At 34.8% G+C, this 24833-nt stretch overlaps 1 protein-coding gene across 3 annotated transcripts; it reads right to left on the bottom strand.

Annotated features, from left to right (window-relative positions):
- Positions 1-2154: 2154 nt before the first annotated feature.
- LOC105337162 (uncharacterized) lies at positions 2155-21982 on the bottom strand. Of its 3 annotated transcripts, none has more exons than XM_011441787.4 (5): positions 21817-21982; positions 11029-11108; positions 4783-5148; positions 4169-4271; positions 2155-3154 (listed from the first exon to the last, which is right to left on the bottom strand). In XM_011441787.4, exons 3-5 carry the CDS (start codon positions 5121-5123, stop codon positions 2354-2356), a joined length of 1245 nt encoding a protein of 414 aa, XP_011440089.3. In that variant the 5' UTR covers positions 5124-5148; positions 11029-11108; positions 21817-21982; the 3' UTR covers positions 2155-2353. The 3 variants fall into 3 exon arrangements, with proteins under 3 accessions (XP_011440089.3, XP_011440088.3, XP_065944672.1); XM_011441786.4 differs by lacking the exon at positions 21817-21982 and adding an exon at positions 16514-16969; XM_066088600.1 differs by lacking the exon at positions 21817-21982 and adding an exon at positions 13739-13887.
- Positions 21983-24833: the final 2851 nt, after the last annotated feature.

Here is a 24833-nt window from a genome sequence, read left to right as displayed (position 1 = left end):
AGGATTTTTTTCCCTACCTGACATAAGCGTAGAGAGAGAGAGACAAAAATTTTAAAATTATGCTTGAACAAAACTATGTATACATCGACACATATTGAAGATACTTGAAGATATTTGAATTAATTTGGAAACAAGAAATCCCCCCGAAGAGGGAACAATGAAAAAATTAATTATAAGTGGAAGGTTGTGGTCATATTCGTCTCTTTTGGTAGAAGAGCTTTGTATAAAGATAAAGGAAAGTGTTCAAATTCTAAAGCTGAAATATTAGGAATTTCTCATTACTAAACAAGTGATTATGGCATAAAGAGTCATAAAAAAAATTAAGCTAGATTTGATGGTAAATTTGTTGACCATCTCGCCGCCTCAAGTTTACAATGATAGTGAGAATATACCGGTATGTGGTGTTTTGTGGTCAGGGTCAACACTAATTAAAACCAATTAATTAATGACCTTTAAGATCCATCGGGTGTCCTCTGTTGCTTCGGGGGTATATTGATTTTTTTTCACAGGTCTGGAAAGTTTGACCTTCTGACCTTATGATATCAATTTTAAGAGAAGGGGTGCAAATGTACTCAATTTATCGTCTGCCAAGAAAATTGCATTTTGCATAATACTAGTATTAAGTACAAAATATTTTTTATGGCAAGCCTAATGTGATTTTTGACCTTATGATCTTAAAAATCCGATGATGCTAGTAGGGTAACCAGAAAACATAGCTGGATGTCCGTCTCAAGATATCAGGCGAAACACGATATTTTGTATATACATGTATATATATTGTTTATATGTCCAGAGTAGTATCGCCTTTAATCGCTTTTTGACCTTGTGATCTCAAAATCAATAGGGGTCACCTACTTCAGTGCACAAAATTTAAAATTTAGACAGATTTTGACAAACCTATCAACCGACAGGTGCAAACCAATACATATATATCCCGGTTTGCTTTTTAAAAAGTGTTAAGTGTGCATAATTATGCAAAGAGCATGACACAGGAGGTAAAGCCCATTTTGAGCCCATACACTTTCTAGCCATGGTTACAAACTAAAAAATATATATATATTGTAGAGTTTGTGGTCAAACTGAGCTTTGTATCTTCATGAACGCATCCTATGTTTCCGTTTTCAATAAAAAAAATCCCATGAATTATCGTGACGACAGAGTGTCTCAAGATTAGCAGAGAACTAAATGTTCCTCCCTGCACCGGTTATATGGTTACTTCCCATCCGAGATTCCAGATGTCTTTTATTGACCATCATAAACAGAGGCACACGACTCCATGTTCAAGCCTTGAGAAGCAGACGATAGGGAGCAAGGAAGCAGACGATAAGGAGCAAGGAAGCAGATGTTCAGGAGGACAACCGTAAAACATGCTGACTATGTCCAAAAATTGCTCTAAATGAATGATCCTGATAGGGAAATATGTCATCTGACCTAGCCATGTGAAGCATACTGATAAAATTGCTTGAATTCAGTGTGCTTTGTTGATTGGATATTGATTAAACTTAAAAAATCAAACATTTTTGTTACTACAAAATTAATTGGGTTAAAAGCATACGATAATTAATTACTTCAAAAAATTGATTACATAAAATAAATAATAAATCCTTTCCTAAACAGTTTTGTCAAACTGACGGTATTCGGGTCTATATTGAGACAGGGCCCTGAAGTTATTAAGATACAATTATTGATATATTGGCAAATGGATTTTGCGTAAGAATGATGTGTTGTCAGACGCAACACACGGGAGACTGAAAGGGTGATTAACGAACCGACGGAATGTAAAACACACGAAACATGTTGTGATGGAAGTTCATTTTCATTCAATTGGACACGAACATTGCTTTCTTATACAGACTTAAATTAAAACATAAGTACGTGTAATTTGTTTCAGAACTGAGAGATGGTCTTAAGAACGTTTGTTCTGGATTATCTTAGAAGATCAGGTCAATAATTTGTTTCAGAACTGAGAGATGATTTTAAGAACATTTGTTCTGGATTATCTGAGAAAACCAGAGCGCTTAAGGAGAACAGATGTAGACTTGTGGGTCACAAAAAGCTGAGATTGGTTATAGATTGAATGTTTGATTCATGTAAACAAGAAATATTTAACCTCTCTTTCTCAGTTTCTGTTAAAAATGAAAACACAAACCGACGTTTGTTTTTGTTTTTGTATAGAATATATTTCATCTTTATGAATCAAGATGATTCTAAAAATATAAAACCACGAATATGGCACAATGGTAGAATGACTGTTGTTTGAATCACTTGATGTTCCGCTTACGCCGACAAAGTAACGTTAATATTTTCTTTTTAAGGCAATAAACAGGGATACATGTATTTTAATTGATCGAATTCACTTGAATGTCGAACAACGCGAATTTCTATCAGGAACCAAGAGTTCGACCGAGTCGTCGCTGAGAAACGAGAGATCGGTTCTATTCGATCCTGTTGAAGTCAATCGTTCGAACACGTGCTTTGTGTGCAGTCTTTGGAAATCTATTCCAGACGACCGGTCTTTATCGCGAATTAAACTCCCTTCACAATCAGAATCATCCGAATAAATCGATTTTAACGTACTACTTGTAAACGGTTCCTTCAGTAAACAAGGTCTACAATTCGCATCGAACACACTTTTTCTTATCGTTGCGTATATGTGGTTCGTCGAGCTGCTAAAGCTGTATGTAGAGTTGGATAGATTGACTTCATTGATCATCAAATCACAATCTATATCGTTATAATGATTTTCAGCATTTTCGTCGAAATCAGAATCCGAACGTTTCCCGGCACTTTTCGGACTTTCTTCAGAATTCATCGACGTCATTTCTATGTCGTCACTTCCGCAAGCATACGTCTCTTCCGTTTTCCGAGAATACGGTGACTCCGTGAAATCAATATCTTTACCGTAGTACTTTTTGAATGCTTTCCTTAACAAGGTGAATTCGTTGATTCGAGAATTATATTTCTTAAGGTCCTCATAATGCCCACTTCCCGTTTTTTCACATCGCACCGGCGCGATTTGTGAGTCGAACACATCCACACATGGAAATTTTCGGTAAGTGCTCTCTAATGGCTCGGAATGTTCCAGACTTTTTTTGCTTTGTCTCGCCATTGATCCAGTCTTTGTATATTTACCGGAACTAAACTGACAGTTTCCCTGAGGGAGAGAAGAAGAAACTATGAAAATATCCTCAATTTAAAAATTGTTAATCAATACAAGATTTGCTTCGGAATTTACAGGAGTGCCTCAATATTCAACTCTCGATTATAAGGACCATTAGACACTGCAAATAGATTTTGGGGCACTTTGGGTAGTAGGAGAATTCTGACATCTGATGTAAATTTAAAAATCTGCCATTTACAGTGTATTTCATAATTTTTAATGAATTAATTAAAGAGTTTGGAGCCTTAAAAAGGTTCCAGATAAAGTATAAAAAACTAAATTTTCATGCATTTTCGGGGGGGGGGGGTCACCATTTAATAAAGTTAAGTCAATTTTTAATCAATCAAAGTAGTTCTCTACATCAAGACTTATACTTTTCAAGACACTATGTCACACGATGACGATTTTATTTCTTTATGTCAACAGTATACCGGTATACGTCCCTTATATCAATCGATTTGGTTGAACATTATCATAGCTCAGGGGTTAAAGTATCGGGCTTGTAAACTGCTTATCACTTTTTCGGTTTTTGTTTAAATTAACTATATTAAAATTTTGAAAATCATTAGTTTTAATCCAAAATTGCATTTTTACTAATGGCGCGTTCATAATGTTGAAAGAAATTATGATAAATAAACTCAATACGCTATGGCAATTTAATGGATTCAAATTCTTAGGCCCTTTGATAAGAGGGATAACTCTTGCAGCGATTAATGACAAAATAATGTGGCTTCAACCCAACATGCACAGCACGGCTGAATTAATTTATTATTTTAGATCGCTTGATAAATCAATTTAATTGGAGCATTTCATAATGCATTGTATTTACTATAATAGTAGATGTAAGTAGAAAGTACATTCTACAAACTGAAAACATTTTCGTATAGTTAGAAACATAAAATTGTGCTTTTTTCCTTAAAAAAATATTATTGAATGTATAAAAAAAAATTTCGCCCAAACCTCTATTACGCTAGGATACCATTTCCGTCTCCTGAGATTTGTACTTACATTACAACCACTATATTTCTTCTCCCCGTCGAGCTGGATACAATGGCATCGCATCCGTGATCTGTTTGGCACCATGGATAAAGACTTGAATCGACTCTGGTTCCTGTCAGAGTAAAATTTGACATTTTTTTAAACATTACTTTATTTCCGCACAAAAAGAGAAGTCATTTCCTTCATTTAGTAACATAACGGTTTGGGTTTGGGTTTTTTTTTTTATTGGGGATGTTTTATGTCTTATTATTATTATTATCAATTTATAATGTTTATACTTAATTTATTTTACAATTTTTATACTGATTTTTTTTTTCTACATGAGCATATACATGTACATTTGTGTAATGAGAGACCGGTATTCAGTCAGTCAGCTCTGATGAGGCTGGATGGTCAAACATTTAAATATTATCAATTCTGTCTAAAAATCTAAGATATGATTTGTTTGGCTATAAACTATTATTAAGTAAAGAAAAACCCAACGTATTTCACCTTTTAACTTTGGATGTAATCCTAAATTTCTATATAGAGTTCTTCTTTTAAAGGAGATCAATACAGTCTAAAAATGGTTACGCTTAATCCAATCAAATATCAAATTTTGTTCAAACATTGATGATACTAACCTTGCTATGTATATAACTACAATCACCATCACAATAAAGAATATTAAACAAGAAAATACGATCGCGTTCACACAGTTAGAATCACAGTGAGTAAAGATGGCGTTCCCGCCAAGACGAGCAGGCGACGTCAGCATTTCCGGTACAGGAATGTCACAGCGCCTCGCTATCCTAAATATTATTCTCAACCCGTCGTCTTCACCTAGAAGTTGCCTGTAATCCACTTGAAACAGAATTTGAGGGTTCGAGGGCGGTGGGCAAGGAATTTTGTCCCAAAAGGAATATGGATCTTCCAATATGTCGCACAGCAATTTGTCTTTGACTTTGCAGACATTATTCATCATTCACAAAATTGAGAATGGAATCCACCTGAAATTTTAAAAGAAAAATTAAGGTTCTTAAAAAAAAATAATCTTGTGCCAAAAAAATTGCGAGTAACAAATTATGCCAAGAGCAGTAACTCTTGCTGAAATCATGCTTATATTGCAGGGCACAATTTATCGAACTTTTCTCTGAATTCACAATATTTGCAAACTAGTGATCAATTACAACGAACAATATGTTCACCAATGTTGAAGAAAAATCCCTATGCTCCAGAAATGTGTTTCTCTCCTTAAAACTCTTTCACTATCCATAAAACACTTTTCACAACAAGCACAGTAGGATACTTTTTAATCATACAATTGAAGAAAGTACAATAGAAGCTTTCTATGTCGACTTCACTATTATCATCAGGGTGAGATCAGCCATTGTAGGGTAGGTACGTAACATGGGAATGTTAAAATGTACATGTATTTAGAGTTTTTGTCGGGACACTGATATCAAGATAACAAGGCTTTATATGAGTTCGAGAAAACTGGAGAGAGAGAGAGAGAGAGAGAGAGAGAGCATATTGTTTTTTATTTCCTCCAAAACATATGTTAATAACAATTTCGTAGCATTGCAGGCAGGCATGCAAACTAAAAAATAAACCCCACATATATCTCTTCAATTGCTTCCGAAGGATTGGTGCAATCATACATTGAGGACCAAATTTAAAATTTCAAGTGGCCACTTCGATATAAGATTAACTCTTGCTTATGATTTTGATGAAACCACCAAAAAAAATATAATTCGTTTACTGCTTGATTCTACATATATAAAACAAAAAAGATTAAAAAAAAAATGCAACATTAAATGGGCTTTGTTATGGGGAGTTCGTGTCTTTATGCAGACACTGCTTTGGGAGCGAAACAAAAAAGGAGGCCTAACAAAACAAATTACACAACATAGCGCTATGACAGAATTCATAAAAGTTCAGTTCTAAGCTCAGATAAAACGCAAAGCTAATGAATTCCATGAGACATATCCTCATTATCCCGACAGATTCTAACAAAGGGAGAGTCTTTTGGATACGGAGATCAAACGATGTTTACTGTACGGACTTTTTGATAACGATGATAAATGAAAACGGTCGATGTGTGATCCCCTTATTATGAAATTAACAATATCATATGGAAAGCATAAAGTACTTACAAAGAGTACACAGAGAAAATAATGAATAGGAAAGAGAGAGAGAGAGAGAGAGAGAGAGAGAGAGAGAGAGAGAGAGAGAGAGAGAGTTGCATGGATACATGAATGGACAGAAGAATGAATGAAAAATTTGATGGAGTGGAGAATAGAAGAATATTAGTTTACAACTTAACTACAATTACTTGACTGAACTGTACTAATGAGATATAAGAATAACTCTAATTGCTCGTTTAGGAAAGACATGGATCTATCCTATCTATTTCTAACCTGTAGATTCACTGGGTTAATAAGGTACACCTGTGTTTTAATTTCATCAAAGACTCTTGGCGTTCAGGAAAATTATCTGGGTAAACGATTGTAAAATTGAATTCAGATGGTTGACTCGGTCCGCCATTATCATAAATCAGAAATGAATTCCATGTCCACGAAATCAATATCAAACAATACAGGTTTTTTTTCTTATCTCTGCTATTTTTTCATATCGTAGTGATTTTTTGTTCTTTCTTTCGTAACAGTACAAGACGAATTTAACTTATGTTACATAATGCGTTCTAACAATAGAAAAGAGGGAAGAATAAAATTGCAAAAAACGGATATTTTAGAAAGTTCTTAGATTCATTCTCTTTGATAATGAATATGCATTCATCAAGCAGATTTTTGAGACGTAGCATCATTACATAACATCTACAACACAACAAATATTTCTCGTCAATCAATTTAGTTGATGATATTTAATTATCAGAAAAAATTGCCATTTAAACAGACGAAGAACAGGCAAACTACGTAAAATATTTCAGAAACATCTTCTTGTAATTGTTATCATATAAAATCGAGATCAATTCAAAACTGTTACATACATTTAGCGAACATTTTACAAACTTTTGTCTGCTGTTATCTTCATTTGATAAATTATACATCATTGGCAATGCCAAAAAATGTCGCTTCCTAAATTCTTATGCTCTTCCTTTTTTTAAAAGTAAATCTCTCATACGTCCCTCACGTTAACAGTGAAAACAAGAGTAAAAATTCCATATATATATAGTTACAGCTGTAGCAACTGTCCGAAGACAAAAATAACCAAACGGCTGAACACAGCGGAAACTGAGAGAGTTGGACCTATTTGACATTAGCGGATGTATAACAAAACTTCATTTCCGGCCAATAATTCCTACTTCTGATTGATGAGGTCGGCGTTTGAATTGTTTTCGGGGGGGTTCAGAAGTTTACAGTACTAATGAAGTGTCATAGGATAGATGTTTTGATGTAACGATCTGCAAAAACTAGAACATCGATGTTTTATGGGGCTTTACCGTAACCTTTTTGTGTTGTATGCCTAGATTCATTTATTTTATAGTAATTTTTCTTCATACTGGTCTGATATCAGCTGCTTTTTTATGAATTGTATATATAAATACAATTTGAAAATTAAAAATTTCACTGGTGTTAATTTTAAAAAATCGATTGATTATTACTATTTAGATTTCAGTCCATTAAAAATTTCAACATGCTACTGTAGTTTAGTCTCCACTTCCTTCTCATCCTCTGATCATAATCAGGACATTTCACATATAATCTGTCCACTAATTTCTATGCGGGGAAAAATCACAATTAATGCTTATTTTTAGAATGTTTTACGATTAATACCACCCTCTGTTTAGTCATGAAAGAAACCTAACGTTGAGTCCGGTTAATTACATAATCTAGAGCAACTGCGTGTGCCTGCGTGTCTTTACAACCACAAGAGCCAACTTACAGACAAACTTATACTCAAGTGACGACGATACTTTTGAACCTCCCAGCAGGCAAAGCTCAGTCCCAGGGAGATGGCTGTGAAACAGACAAAAGCCTGCAGTCTGCAGCAAATTTCACACCTTTTGATCTTGACTTTCTTCTTCTGCAATAAGAGTGTTCATAATTCCCTGGACCGTGCCTGGCGCATTAGCGCCGTCTATGCCACACGAGTTGCAAATTAAGAAGAGGAGCCATCGCTTACTTTCTTCTTGTAGACAAGGGACTATTAATGTGTCGTTGAGATATTTCTATCATCTGACAGTATGTCTTTCATCTAGCTTTGATTGTGACTTCTTTGATGAATCTTTATGCACTGGAATTTAGAGATGCTTTACAGTATTCAAACTAAGAAGGACAAGAGAGGTTTTGAAGAATGATGATGATGATGATGATGATGATGATGATGATGATGATGATGATGATGATGATGATGATGATGATGATGATGATGATATCATGATGATATCATGATGATATGATGATGATGATGATGATGATGATGATGATGATGATGATGATGATGAAAAGAACGCTGAAGTATTGTGATCGTGGTTTATTTTCTGTTTTAAAATCTTTGGTTTATATTCATTCATAATCATTTTTTTAAAATGGTTTCCACAAGGAAGTAGTTTATGTGTTGGCATGATGGGCGACATTGCAACTAGTACTGGTCACCTGAGTCTCAAAGGTGAACTACGAATCTATTATAGAAACAAACACAATTTACCATCGAAAGGCAATCGTCTGGAATGCATTCTTATCTGATATGCTAAAATTGTCGGAGGATTTTCGTTATTCAATTGATAAAGTATCAAGAAACGTTTAGCCATGCATTTTTTTAGGTGATACAACGATAGTTAATCAAATTTAAAATAACTTCGAAACACGTGTTTTAATATCAGACACTTTCAGAAAGATACATACATATTGATCCTACCGTGCTGAAACGGATCATGGAATTCGAAACGTACAGTTGTAAATGTAAAGAATACCCATTATATATACGTGCAAAGCTCCTATTTTCTTCACTTTTCCTGATGATTAAGATAAACATATGCACGCAAATTAGCTTTTATGCATGATTATTGTCTTTATTCCGCCCCGATGCGATGAACCAAAAAACACACTTGAGATTAGATGGGTCATAAAGCGGTATAATAGTTGGTAGTGAAATTTACACTGTACTTCGGAAACCCTCGGGATGGTAGTTTCTACTGTACATGTATAACTATTCTTTACAGAAGAGATGCTTACGATAATAGATTATCATATAATCCATCTTGGGAGAAAAGGTGGGGTTTTTTCACATTAATGCTGAAATTTTAATCTAAAGATTTCATTTTCCTCTAGTTCAAAGGGTTTTTTAATCTTACTTTAAGATATCAAATATTTGTTTTTAAAAAAAATGTATTTGTAGATAAATCTTCATGTCTTCGAATCGATCACTTATTTAACCGTACATAATGTGTTTTGGGTGTGCACATAGATCAAAGATAGTATTTTTTTTACTCGTTCAATCGTTTTATCTTTTTTTTTTCATTAATGAATAAAACTAACAGTAATACTATCGATACAAAATCCCTTGCATTTTGTTGAACAAATATACATCTCTTCATTTCAATGTATCAATCTTTCGCTCGTGAGGTTTTTTCAAAAGACTTGTCTTACACCAGATCAATATGCATTTAAGAGGCTTTATAAGCATCTTGATTTTGTCACTTAGCTCATGTATATCGAGTCTAAAAGACCAGGTTCGATCAATGCATAAAACGCAATAGCTAACGAAGCAACCAGCGTCTAGATTGAAATTCTCAGCAGGTCTGATCCAAAGACTTCAAACGCTTATACATTGTAAAATGCATGCACTCTGTTCTATGCGCCATTTTAATGAATTAAGACTGGTTGCTTAATTAAAACGACCCGACCCGAGCGAAAATCATTTAATTAAATCAAAACATAAAGTAAAAATGAAATGCACATCAGGCACGTAGCATCGTTTTTGAAAGTGGGGGGGGCCAGACCCATCCAAAAAATTTTGACAAGCAAAAAAAAAAAAAAAACGGAAATTTAAAGTTTCCAAAAATCTTCAAAATCCTAATCCGTGGGGGGGGGGGGGGGTAAACTATACTTCCAAAAAATAAAAATTCTTCCCTACCAAAATTTTTTCCCTCCAAATTCCTCATCCGTGGGGGGGGGGGGGGGGAGAGAGGGAACTACAATTTGACTCCTCATTTCCTTATTTTCATTTCAATTTTTTACTTACTTCCAAAAAAGTGGGGGGGCCAACTCATTATAATTCATTTTTTTATATGTAAATTTTGAAAAAAATTGTTGCTGCGAGAAAAAGTGGGGGGGCCAGGCCCCCCCTGGCCCCCCCTGATGCTACGTGCCTGCACATCATGAAAATGATGGCTTTATACCATGCAACGACAAAGAGAATTTTCCCAATTTTCCTACACCCCCCCCCCCCTTCCACTTTCCGCCACTCAAATATCTGCTCAGCATATGTCTAAATCGAAAGATAGCATAATAGACATATGGCCCCTTTGAAAAAATTTTAAAAAATGAATTCCAAACCTTTTTTATTTCATTATAGGTGACACATAGTACAAGCTGTGGGTCTATTTTTTGTTTTGTTAGTTTCGTTTTGTACTGCCTAGTTTACATTATTTTTGATGATATTTAGGTTCTTATTGTGAGCATGAACTTTATCGCATATATTGTGAAGGATTAAACTGGCAATCTACAAATTAATACAATGCATTGCGCAACATTTTACAAAAAAAAATCTCTCTTTGAAAGTCGTCAGCAAAAAAGCTAGTATCCAGAATATATATATACGATACATAACGTTTTGTATTTTATATATGTAGCAGTTTACCAAATGTTTTCAAAAAATTGAAACCGTTTTTTTTTCAATAGTTAAAAAAAGCAAAGAATACTTACTTTGTTTTCGCGCTTGATTTTACCCAGTGTCTCCGAGAGAAAAAACAAACTGCACTTTCTGCCTGAACATATGTTTTTATCTGAAATGAAAGCGAAAAAAGAGAGGGAAGTGTATTATTAAGCCACACAGCGATATAACAGAGTCCGACATTAATTATCGCGTAATCAAATATTTTCTGGCACGCTATGTTTGTTTTAATAAATTAATCTAGCGAAAGGGGCGTGCGATAAGTAGGGTCTATCGATGGGATATGCATGTCAAAATACAAATCGCGCGTATACTGCGTCCGTATATACACACATGTATACTTGTACACCCAAATACTATTTATATTTTGCTAGCGATCCCCCACATAAAAATTTGGGCATTTTTAAGTATTATGGAATAAGAATATTTCTGTAAAAATTAATCCATGTAAAAATATATAAAAGAGAGAGAAAGAGAGAGAGAGATTGGCGCTCGCTCTCTCTCTCTCTCTCTCTCTCTCTCTCTCTCTCTCTCTCTTTCTCTCTCTCTGATCGAATCGAATGTGATTTTAGTACACATAAAAACGTATAGCATCGCCAAGTTCACTACCGCCGTAAAGGATAACTTTATATTAAAGGGTCGGCCATGACTTCACTGTGGGTGAACGATTCGGCAATATTAGCATCAAAGATATGGTGATACTGCATTAAATACTGACGTTTATGTATGTATTAAAACTTTGGCGGGAGAGAGCTATTCTTTTATCTTCCTTAATTCCTAGAATTACATTCCTTCATGGCTAAGAGAGGTGGTTTCATAGTTAGAATTGTGTGCACACCAATATTTGTCATAAATTCTTTTCGTGAGTTTCCCTCGAAATTTTCGTGAGTTTCCCGCCAAATGAAAAGGATATTTGCACGTATATTTAACTTGCAAGATATACACGCCAGAATTTGCATCAGTTGATGTCGTCGATATCTTTGTACACTTTTATTACCTTTTGTTACCTTTTTATCTCCCTGAGATTAATGTCCATACAGAGATTAATCAAAATCAGTGCATATTCAAATTCAAGTTTAAGAAATGATCAAGCTATGTTTTCAAATAAAGCTGCGTCCGATTCAGTAGTGAATGTTTCGATCAATAGGTAGATATATTGCATTGTGACCTTGACAATGACCTTGACCGACGTCTTAAATTCAAGTTACCTCAATATATAGTCTATAGCAATGATGATCGGTTCTCACGATATTCGCATTTTCTATTAGATTAGATTCATTCGACTGCGATCAAAATGTTACATAATAAAATTTTGTTTCTCTAATTTTGTTATGCCTGATGACAATTTATTCCAATTGAGAGGGATTAAACCATTTTTTCTTGTTCTTTAGATTAGCGTGCCCGATGACATTAGTCCTCTAAAGAGGAACGTCTCAAAATCATAGACTGTTTAATTCCATTTTGTATTACATGTACCCGAAAAATGAAGTTTTAAAAAAAACACCACAAGATGAAAGATTTAAACGGTAGCTATTTCCAATGGTTAGAATCGCGATATTATTTAAAAGAAAACACGTTGATTTCACTATCAACAGCCATGAGGAATTAGTATTAAAAAAAATCCGAAGGTAAATGAACATATCTCTCTTCGCCATGCATATTTCTCGGAGTTGTTGATGGACATTTTCCACTCAGAAGATATGCCTCATTTCTAGAAAGTTATGTTAATGGCGATTTTAAGAGGATGAAGAGGCAGAAAGATAACTTTAGCGGCCTTTTGTTGCATATACATCACCTATACGCGATAATTATCTAACACCGCGTTGCTGTGGATCTAAGCGGTCCCGATGAAAGGTTAATTACGATTCGCTGATGCTGTGAAAAAAAAGATGACGATGCGCAGTGTATTAGATATCTTTCTCGCGTAACGAGCACGTGTTAATTGAGTAACCTGCAGTGAAAAAGACAAAATAATTAAGCGGCGCGTTATCTTCTGATTAACAAAGTGTTAAGGTGTTTTTTTTTTAATGGGAAGGGGGGAGGGTTGAACCTTCATTCTTCAATATGTTGGTGGCGGAGGTCACGAATGAATTTCAAAGTATCAAATTCTTATTCATTCAATATTTATAATGCTCAGAGGGTTTCAATCACTTCTATATCCTCGTTTCCAACATCAAATTAAAACTTATAATAAACTTCCATTAAAGTTGTAGAATAGGCAAATTTTAAGTCATCGATTTCAGATTCGTGTTTTGAAATAAAAGTGCAAGTTTTGAGAACAACTATTTCACGGGCCATTTTAACACAGATATAAGTAATCGATATCAACTTCCAGGCTGATTGAACTGCAAATTTCTCAGACTAAGTCATATTGTAATTTTATAATTTAAACCACCCAGAATGGTGAAAATCTATGTACAACTAGATCGAGTGTATATCAGGTTGAATAGCCATTCATTGTTTGATCGTGCACTTTAAGTGCTAGGGTTTCGAAAATTGATGCTCAATCAAGTGTATATATATTATATATGCACACTACATCGTATTTATATCTTGATTGCGTCACGCACAGAAACACACGATAACTATCCAATTTCTCCAACAAGCCTTGATGCTAAGGAACGAAACACCCTTCACAATATTTTTTTCTTTTGAAGTTATGCTGCACATAAACATTATAGACCTACTCAAAATATGAAATATTTATATCACACTATATGTGAATTATATATCATACATTACCTATATCTGACGGGTGTCCCGTATATATTATCAGGGGATTCGCTTAGCCTTCGTCTGACATTTTCCCGTCTCGGGGAACATCACACAAAAATACATTGGATAAGAGTATGTAAATATTTCATCGATCCCTCCCTGGTGTGTGCATGAATCAAGATAAATATGTATTGTGATATATAATTCACAATTAGCTTAATGACCACTAATAGGTCGCGGGACTCTATAATTTACTCATCGTAACACGGAGACATATCCTCCATTGATTCTATATTAGGGAAGCCCGATCGTTAAGACCCCCTTCTCTCTCTCTCTCTCTCTCTCTCTCTCTCTCTCTCTCTCTCTCTCTCTCTCTCTCTCTCTCTTGGACTTTACGATATGCCTAAAGCCACTTTACAGACATCAGATCTCAACGGCTAAGTTTTGATGTAAGGACAAACAGAACGCGACTTTCAATTTAGAAGGGACTTATAAAAGGGAGCGTATAATGCATTTGCTCATTTAAGAGTATTTACACGAAAAAAATCGAAATTTACTATTCAGTACTAGCGGTAGTTTGTATAAAGAAAATGGCACATATATATATCTATAAAAAGAGTTAATTGAAAGCAAAAATGTTTTGCTGATAATGAACTCGGGGCCTATTACTTACACTCATTAGGTAGTTACTGATCTGAACAAATTATTGAGGCTTTAACCAATCTTATATATTGTGTGGCAAATCTCATTTGCTGGAGAGAGAGAGAGAGAGAGAGAGAGATGTTAGCACAATTTTAGCTTCTATTCGTATATTTTAACACATACTAGAGAGAGGTGTTAGCACAAAATTAGCTTCTATTCGTATATTTTAACACATACTAGAGTTGTGTAGTAGAAAACATGAAGAGTGACAATTATACACTATAAACTCTTGCATCTCTCCACACTTTTACTCCCACCCATATTTTATGCCAAAACCTAACAACCTATAAATAAGAGTTTATGGGACGACATCCGTCCAAATACTGGGTCGATTTTACAGTATGTGTCATAAAGTAAGTGACCAAATTGATCCTCATATTCACTCAATGAACACAGGGTCATAAACGAGCTAAATTAGACAAATGTCCAGCTGTTGCACTATCCGGCCATCTCTACATTGTATACAAAATACGACAAGGTTTTTCATTAATCGATGAAAAGTTCTAACAGAGACGTGAATTGCCAATCAATCAGTTTGAAATTATGGATTTTTGCTATCGTATGTACATCTCATTTTTAAAAAAAAAATATTGAAGTTGATGCGAAAAACATAGTAAAGTTTGGGACAGTAATACTAGTATAGAAATGAAATGTTTTCGTAAATTCATAATGTTATCGTAAATATATAATGAAAGGAACTTATTCTAATTATTTTAAGGGAGAAAAAAAAACACCCGCGAAATTCAACAATTAATGAAGAATGTTGAATGTACACAATTTCAGTGAAGACAAAAATAACATAACTCTGATATCAGACGTAATTTTTTTTTCTTATTTTAGACAGATTTTTTTTTTCTATGTGGTAAATGTCGCTTTGTTTCAGATGCGATGTTTTAAATGCCGTTTCTGTTTTCGTTTCCCTGTACTCAAGACTCAAGAGTGAACAATGCAAATAATTCAAATCTAAATTCAAAATCTAGGAGCAATTCATTTAGCAAGCGTACTTTCTCCATCTCGATCCCTTCAAAGATGCCTATCTCTAAAACTATCCAGAGAAGCAAAAGGTACACAGAATCCTCTCCAAGAAAGCAACCATTTCACATGTAATTTATTTAATCTCTAAATTGACTTAATGGCCTTTGACCCTTTTTTCCTTTTCTTCGTTGGGAGCCAAATAATCAAACAAATTAAGACTTCTTGTCTGTATCAATTTTGGGGTTCATGTGTTTTAGTCTGAAAAATATACAAACGCAGATTTCTTCATGGTGGCTGTTATAAATATTTTTTCAACCTGTAAAAAGGGGTAGAATGTTTCTTAGCGTATAGATAGAAAGAGAGAGAAAAAATCACACGAAGAATGTCTATTCTTAGCTGAACTGTCGTAAAAATGGCAGTAGACGTAAATCTTTCCAAAAAACATAAAGAACTTTGTCTATTGTTTTCATGATTTGAGAGAGAGAGAGAGAGAGAGAGAGAGAGAGAGATGGAGATGTATCAGGGGGGTCTTCTTAATGACAAATAATGAGACGTCGTGATGTTTTAGCCGGACAAATGCCCAGAACGAAACAAACCCAACTTGTTCAGGGGATACATTTCAAATGTCATAACGGTCGTTGCTTTTGAAGATGATGGCGTTTCTGGGCCGTCTGCTTTGCCATAATGGTAAATTGGGCGATTAGCGATGAAAGTGAACATGGAATCAGCAGGCGATAAATGTTGTCTTTTTCACTGACTGGCGAGGCTAATGAAATTTGATTAAGAAAATGACTATGTACTTGAAAGAATAAAAAGAATGAGTACCACTTAAAGCTATATTTTATAACCGAATAATCCAACTTTGTATCCACCATTAAATTAATTTTAAAAAACTTTCATATCTGATATTTGGAATTCAATTTTTCTCTAAAAATTTTTTAGCCTCCTTCTATCAAAGAGTACCCTAAGTTTTAGATGCATATCAATTTTCTGCATATCCAAGTTTCATTTTAATCATAAACATGATAAATTGTCTTATGGCGAGTGTGCAAAAATAAAACTTCTCAAACATTTATTTTACCAAAATATTTCAAAATAGCAAACGCAGTTCTTATGTTCACTTACCTTTGTGATATAAAAACTTCCTATGAGATAATTTAATTTCCTTTATGAATGTACTGTACAGAGAGCCTAGAACTGGAGTAAAAATATCCCTCAATCAAAGAGATGCATGTATATACTATCGATAGAATCCAATACAATGTATCAAATCATCTGCTGCTACCGATGAGTTCGGAACACTTCGGACGTTTTCAGCATCATCACTTGGTCTTTTCGTCAATGGCTATAGGTACAATGCAAAACATACACTATCTTACGAGGAACCATCTGCCCCGGAGAGTAAAGGAGTTAATCGTCCCGGTGTTTAATTTTCCCCCCTCTCACTACCGTGTATACATGTTTTTGTTAATCTTTGTTGTTTGCATGCAAGCAGGAGGGTGTTTTATACTTTGCGCATCTGTCGCAGCAGAAAATAAGCTGTTCTGTTTAGTGTTGAAACAAACCTGTTTTGATTTTTTTGTAGGACGATAATGATTTATAGATCTATAAACTTGCTAAATTGACCAAAAAAAAAAATGTTTGTTCTAAACTGGTCGTGCGTCGATTTAATAACTCGATTTAATAACTCCATCTAAAAGTGGGGATTCATATACAAATATTTGCCCAGTCGCTGAAACAACAGCAATCAACAGTTTTTCATACAAAAATGTCTTCACTTAAAACAAGATGTCATCAGGCTCCTTCAGAGATATTACCGTAGCTCCATGTGAATATATCGATGGCAGTTTCTTTGGAAGCTTTGATAATCCAATAGATTAATTGCCAAGAGACTTGGTAATCCAGGACTCTTTGCCAACAGTTGAACGAGCTAATTGCCGTGTCACCGACTAAAAGATGGACACCAAATGCATGTATAAAGCTGCAATTTTTGGTGGGAATGAGCCAATCATATTTTAATCAGCAGATGATCGGTGATTCTCTAATCGATATCGATCATACAAGAAGTTTTTGGTTGAAAATCTCAAACTAAATGCTGGATTCTATGGTAAATAGAAAAAGGTTATATAAATTGAATTTGATTTTGTATCTTTATTTGAATATTTTGATAACAATTTCTGTACTAAAGTTGAAACGAACTCACAATTACCTTACAAAAGATGCATACTGAAATAAAAAGATTCATAAACGTATATACTTAACTTTAAAGAAAAACCCACAATGTGCTTCGGTTATCACTGGTAAACATAGCTTTGAGATCTTAAAAGCTTTTGAAAAGGGAAAAAAAGTCTAATAATTGTTATGAAAGTCATGATTCACTTAATCACCTCTTGGTAGCATATCTTAGACAGGGACAATCCCACTTAATGTTACAAGAACAGATGCCAGGATCAAGTCCGCGGTCTTCGAGAAAAACGCTTCGAACATCACCAAAGTCGAACGAGGAAATCCTAGCGAGACATCGCTTGGAGGCAATTAACCACAAATTAGGAATCTCGTCTGAAGTACCTCTGAAGTACCTGTTTTCATTTGATGTTGATAATCGGGGTTCCTCGTTATAATTACGTATAGATAAAGGGGAAATCTACATCAAAACATGCAGCGCTGTTGTTATATTATCTAAGAAGGATGAGAGAGAGAAAGGAGATACACAAAGTGGGACAAAAATTTACGTAGAGAGCGATCACGTAGACAGTAATATACTAATAATTACAAAATGTTACAAGGTGACCCGGTCTATGTCTGATTGACCACCCGGATATGGAAACGTCCTTTTTGTTTTTCTGCGCGTGATACAACGTCAAAGGATTAACAACTACAAATATTCTGAAATTTCGTTTTATGAGATTTGTTTTCAGCTAGAATAATGATATAATACCAAGGATTAAATGATACATCTTAATGATACAAGTTTATTGAGTATATCCTGCAATAAACTTTTGTATTCATTTGATTTTTTTTTGGGGGGGGGGGGGTCAATGAAATCTGCGCCTACATGTATTTTATTTTCTAGAAACGCAACCAAAGCAAACTCAAAGTTTTGCAGTTATGTTCAGTTGAAGGGACTGCTTGCTACTTCTATGAATCTTGAAGTTGTACTGCAAACTAGTATAAAGAATTGAATCGTTTAGGACAGAAGAAAGCTGGTCTGGTCAGATACTTACAGATACTAACAGGGGAGACCAATGATCGACTTAGTGCGTGAGCTTTAGCCTATTCGCCGTGTAACAACCACACGACTCGGCGAAACAACATCTGGGGGAATTGTTATTTTACAAAATAATAGTTATGAAAAACCTAATCACCCATAATGATAATTCTATCGTAAATGTGAGGAAATTTCCTGGTTTATAACAACAATTACTGCATGCAATTGTACGAGAAAAATGCTATCATGTTCGCTTCGCGGCTGGTTTTCTCGTGGCGACGATCGAGCGAATTCTTGGATCTTGCAAACTGCAGGCTACTTTAAAAAACAGATGCTAGTACTTAATCTCGTAATCCTTAGCTAACTTTCGCTGGGTTCCATCGACAATAATCTGGGATCAGATTAATTGATAATGTGTATAACATCCAAGATCCTTTCCTCGAGTTTTAAGTCTATCTCTTTCCCGTAAAGATGTTTCAGTCTAAACGTTTATTCGTTACCGTTTAACAAGCATAAAAAAAAGTCTAGACAACTTTTGGCAATTCTTAAGCTATAGAATGCCTCTCAGTTTCAGCTTTATGAGATTTTATATAGTTAGGTACATCGGGAAAATATCGATCGCGCGTATATACATGTATACCAAAAACAAAGAAAATATTTTTCTCCTGTCAAGTTATTGATATACCAGTGTTTCGCATTATTATTTCGGAATAACTAGTTGCCATGCACTTGAAGCCCAAGAAGCCTCGAAATACTCATTAAAAAGTCACAGCGTGCGCAATTTTTAAAGAATTCATAGCGTTCGCAATTTAAGAATTCGGACAAAGCTCAATTCAACCTTCTGGCATGTTTCATCTTCTCCTTTTTTTTTGCGATAGACGAAGACACGATTCAATTTTCTGTTTTTAATTGTGTTTGTATGATGGTCAAGTGTTCTCAGGTGATGGGCAAACGAAAGAATTAACTTAAATGGGAGCGTCTGAGTAGATACTTATAGAAGCACTCCCCACGGGCAGTGAAAACAAACAGAGAGTTGAACTTTGGCAGCGGGGGCCCATTGCATGTTACAAAATAACGGACAGTTCCCATTTTCCAGATGAATGTGTTCAAACGGGGCAAGGTATTTAGAAACCATGCGTGATATTTTACGGCCATTTCTTCACCTACTGGTTAATTGTCTGGTGTGCTGATTCATTTTTCCCTTTCGATAGGTCCAGTAGTGGGGTTTTTTTTTTCTTTTTCATTATTATTTCCAGGCAAGGCGCGGTAGCCGCATAGACTGGAGGGTTATCGAAAGAATACTAGTGAATACGCGTAGATTATCTTTAGTTCTAGATCTATATTTTAATAAATTGGCGTCGAAATTGAATTCGTTCTACTGTGAAATGTGAGACACCATCACCATCACCACCACCCCCACCCCCCATCCAATAAAAAAAAAAATACAAACTTTTTCAAACTAAAATCCCTTTTTGCTTTAAGGTGGTTTCACGATATTGATCTCTGATATGTTTATGAACTACAACAGTTTGAACAAACTTTCACACAAAAGGGGTTTCCTTGGCATTCGATCTGAACCCATCAATTTACACTTTATAACTTATACATATGCAAAATGAACTAATTTTTTTGGCGATTTACTAGTTGGCCTGTGTACTACTTACATACAATTTCAATCAATCATCAATTTCATTCGCACGCGCAATGTCAGACAGCATCGTCAGTCGCCGGGTCGGGCGCACGTGACAAAGGTCAAGTCGGCCCACGCAGACGACATCTTCATCCACCGCCCTCATTCTTCATTGAGCGATGCGATGACGGACAGACGAGCAGCACCGAATGAATTTGATGGGCAATCATTAACACGGAGAGAAATCAGGGGTTAAGAATACAGTCACGAATTAAGCAATTTACCACAAAATAAAACAGTGCTTCATCAATTATATATTGTGGCTGCAATACATCTTCATTCCACAAGAGATAGAGAGAAGAGGCATTGATTCCGCAAGAGATAAAGAGAATGTTTCATCCCCATTAGATTCTATATTTATTTCATTCTATTTGCCATACATGCATTCCCATTAGATGTAACAGTTGTATAAAAAAAACTCTAATAATTCAATTTCCAGAGATTTTTCTATAAGATTTTTTTTTTGTTTTATAGAGTCATCGGAAAATTGTGTGTAATATTTATTTATTTCTCAGGAGCTTTGCTCTTGGAATTGTTTGAAACAAAATATGTCGCCACGAACAGTTGTCGTAAACTTCAAGATAACACTGTCAAATTTGTCCCCAACAGCGTAAATCGTGCGTCATTTGAGACCATACTTGTAAAAGAAAGAAAGAAATATTTAATTCATTAACTTTTATTTTTTTTCCACTGATTTATACCTCGGCTGATTAGTTCCTTCTGTTTATTGTTGATTTGTCCTAGCAATTTGATTTACGAGTCTGAGAAATATACAGAACAAATTGATTACTTTGAGCTTAATGTGAAAATTGGCTAATCACATATAAATTGCGATTAAATATGGCGAGCGCTGGAAAAGTTTATAAAGAGAATCATCAAGCAAAATTATGAAAAATGAGAAATTAATGAAGGAAAATGTTTCCATTACTCCAATCAGCTGGAACAATAATTGTTATTATGCTTTTATACATTCTAACGAGGAGAGAGAGAGAGAGAGAGAGAGAGAGAGAGAGAGAGAGAGAGAGAGAGAGAGAGAGAGCAAAACAGACTCAGGCTCAACATTTGCAACCATTTTGCGACAAGTCACAATGACAGGGTATTGAAGTTATCCGGTAAAGATACGATATTTGATATGTCAAGGAATCAATCATTTGCAACGAATTAAGAAGAATAGTAGGATGTTAACACATATCTTCACCATCTTCCCAGATGTCAGATACACGTGAACAATTACCAGGTACACATATGGAGAATCTCTATGTTCGTGTCCCAGTCATCAATATACGATCTTGATATCCTATGAACTAGCTCCTATTTCTCTAATTTTGATTCACTGTAGATTTATGTTATCAAAAAAAAACATCTTAATGTATACAAAGCATCTTTTTAACCTCTCTGATTGGAAGAAGAAGCACTTTCTTTTATATCACATTTGATAAATGCTTAATTATAAACTATACTATATAGTATTGAAAACATTACAGTTTTCCCTCATGAAATTTAAGAAGGAGAAACATATATACTACTTACCCGCTGAAAGACAATCCCAATGTTCACTTAAACAATAAGAGCGATGTCAAAATATGATACTAGTATGTCTCCAGATACCAATTAAGAATTCAAAACAATTCTTACAAATTCAAGAGGTACTTCCTAAAATGCGGGCGTCGCAGCTTAGGGCTTCTGGGAACGACGTCCCCGAAACTCTCCATGTGAACCTCCATGTTATTTTGTATGAATCGTATGCACTTAGTTAACATGTAATTTAATACTGGTGAAATTAATGGGGGTTTTGATATAATGTGCGGGTTTCATTCGTCCATTTTTTAAAAATCTGGGATCTTTGCAACTCCATGTTTTATCTGAGACAAAGGCGAGTGTAAAACAAGAAACATAATGAATCAATGTCACATGAAAGCATAATGAAACAAATGAATAAATATTAAAGAATAAAGCTTTATAAAAAGTATCGCAAACAGTCTTTCAACCAGGACGAAAACTAAAGAATAGTGAGGTCAAGGTTAAATAGAGAGGGTCAAGGTCAGTTAATCTAAAACAGATCACTTGCAATTACCAATACGTATCCTTAAAGATTCATGAAAATATACTAGTAATTTAGATGGAAATTCCAGAACAGTTGCTTTGAAATTGAATTGAGTGCAAAATATAAAAGGATTTCAAAACAAAATAATTGGAAAGGACAGGGTTAAAATAATTACACCGTTCAATAGTTTTATACATGTCTATCTTTGTTTAAAGTTTGATAAAAATAGAGGTAGTTTTCTCCCTTTTTTAAACGGACAAAGGACGCATGGTATTTAAGAGGACTTTGCTTTAACCTTAATTAAACTCTGATTTAGAAGAATCCAAGATCAATACCATTGCTTACCCTTTATCGAACACTTTATGGTTGAAGTTTAGGGTAAATAAGGAAAGGAAAAGAAGAGACAAATTGGTCCAGACCACTATCTTACGAAGAAGTTTGATACGACCTTGATAGTCGGTCTAGAATTACGACATACCCGTACCTACAATCACGACATACCCGTACCTACAATCCCTCTATGAGCATCTTCGCTAGCCAAGGGTTTTCGGTCCACTTTGCTCCCCATAAACCCTTGGCGGATTTCATTGCGAAAACTCGGTGACGAGCTCCGTTTTATGATTGGCTGCAGCTGCGAGTAGCTGATCCAATCGCAGTGCTTGTAAATATAAACTTTAAAAGAAAACACATGTGTGATCTTTGGTAAATAATAAATTGAGACACAAGTTCTCGAGAACAGCTAGTGCCTCGCCAACGATGGTCTAACCAGATCGCTTTAAAAACCTATATATTTTACTGGGATTGAACATAGTTCTACAAACTTGTCAAGGCTCGCGTGATAGCATGGGAAGTAAACATGGCGAATGTAGACGTTGCCCATCCCGTTAGTATATACGTTCCTGCTTATGGTTATTGCTTTTAAAGGTTCAATGAGATTTATTTTATTTAATATCTTTGGTTCACAATATTTACGACAACGATACCTGGTTTATGACATGAAAGCTTTCATATAAATCGGCGACTTTTTCACTCCTGGTACAGGTCCATACAAAACACTATGAATAAAACATTCCGTGCTTTCCCTAGTTTATAACTTAATTCGTATTTAATAGCATCGTTAATTATGTTCTAATATTCGGTAGTCAACATGTTTTCAAGTTGTATTAATGCCGTAGTGTGTATATAACCCGTTGTTTAATTCGATTAAAATGTAAATATGCAAGGGGCGCAACTCAAGTTGCTCGCTAGATAGCGCCACCACATCACCGAGTTTTCGCAATGAAATCCGCCAAGGGTTTATGGGGAGCAAAGTGGACCGAAAACCCTTGGCTAGCGAAGATGCTCTATGAGTGAAGTCTGAATAAATAACTTTTACCCAAAATCTAGAAACTTCACGGTCATTTCATAAACCCTTAATCATTCTTTTTTGTAAAGTAGGAACCATATAAAAGAGTCTTTCAAGAATTTTTCACAGAAGTTTGTGACCGTGACCCACCCAAAAACTTGGTAGTCACTGCACACCCATTTACAAAAAAAGGTACGAATGTAGCTGAAGTATGGCCCAGCTTAGTCTCAGGTAATGAAAATTATTATATATGCTCGGTAAAGTGGGGTCGAACGAGTGAATGGATTGAGGCACTACTCACTAAAAGACGCCAACACAGTGGAGTCAAAATAAAGTCAGTCATAGGAAAGGTCAAGGTCAGAAATTTATTGTTGAAAGCCGTAACTGCTCTCACCCATTATGACAATTTGAACAAATCTAAATGTATTGATCTGTACGTAGAGATAATTAGGGTACAAACTATGACCTAGCTAATTCACTCAACGAATATGTATGCAAGACATTTTTTTCGAAATTGAACTACGCTCAAAGAGAGATATATAGTGAATTCTAAGTCAATGAAAAAATTTAGGTATTAGAAAAATGGCTTCATATTTGAGACAACATTGATAAAACTGTTCTTGGAATTTTCTTTGTAGCTAAGCAATACTTAAATTGAAACAGACAGATTTAGAAGAATATGAATACAGAAAAACTTGTCTTATGCAGAGAATGATACAACAATATATAATGCTTCAATGCTTAATTGTCCGTGCCACCTGATGCTATAAGACAAAAGTATAACGATAGCTGGTACACCATGATTGGTTTCGGTATTTTGTTAGGTTTTTCTGCAATGATATCCTATACACCTAATGGATGTTAAAGGACGTTGGGATGCACAGTGTACGTAATAAGGGAGATAACTAAGAAAATCGCTGGAACTTTGTGTATACAAATAGAACATTTCTTGTTTTATCCTGCTTTGATTGAGAGATCTTATGGTGCCAACTAATCAACATAAATATAAATCATTATCATACACTTTCCTAATATTAATTAAATAACAAATGAATATTGCTAGCATACAAAATAAAAACAACATGAAGGTTATTTTTTGTTTATTTTATTTTTTTTTAAGAAAGGAAAAAAAAATTGAAGATTGATTTTTTTTTTGTG

This window comes from Magallana gigas, chromosome 6, assembly GCF_963853765.1.
Source record: "Magallana gigas chromosome 6, xbMagGiga1.1, whole genome shotgun sequence".
In the NCBI taxonomy this organism is placed as follows: domain Eukaryota; kingdom Metazoa; phylum Mollusca; class Bivalvia; order Ostreida; family Ostreidae; genus Magallana; species Magallana gigas.
This window is presented reverse-complemented; position numbering and strand designations above follow the sequence as displayed.

Coding starts and splice junctions, on each gene's coding strand:
- LOC105337162 (XM_011441787.4), bottom strand. CDS start 5,123: ATGATGAATAATGTCTGCAAAGTCAAAGACAAATTGCTGTGCGACATA. Junction 4,272..4,782: donor GTAGTTATATACATAGCAAG/GTTAGTATCATC, acceptor TTACTCTGACAG/GAACCAGAGTCGATTCAAGT. Junction 3,155..4,168: donor AGAAATATAGTGGTTGTAAT/GTAAGTACAAAT, acceptor TCTCTCCCTCAG/GGAAACTGTCAGTTTAGTTC.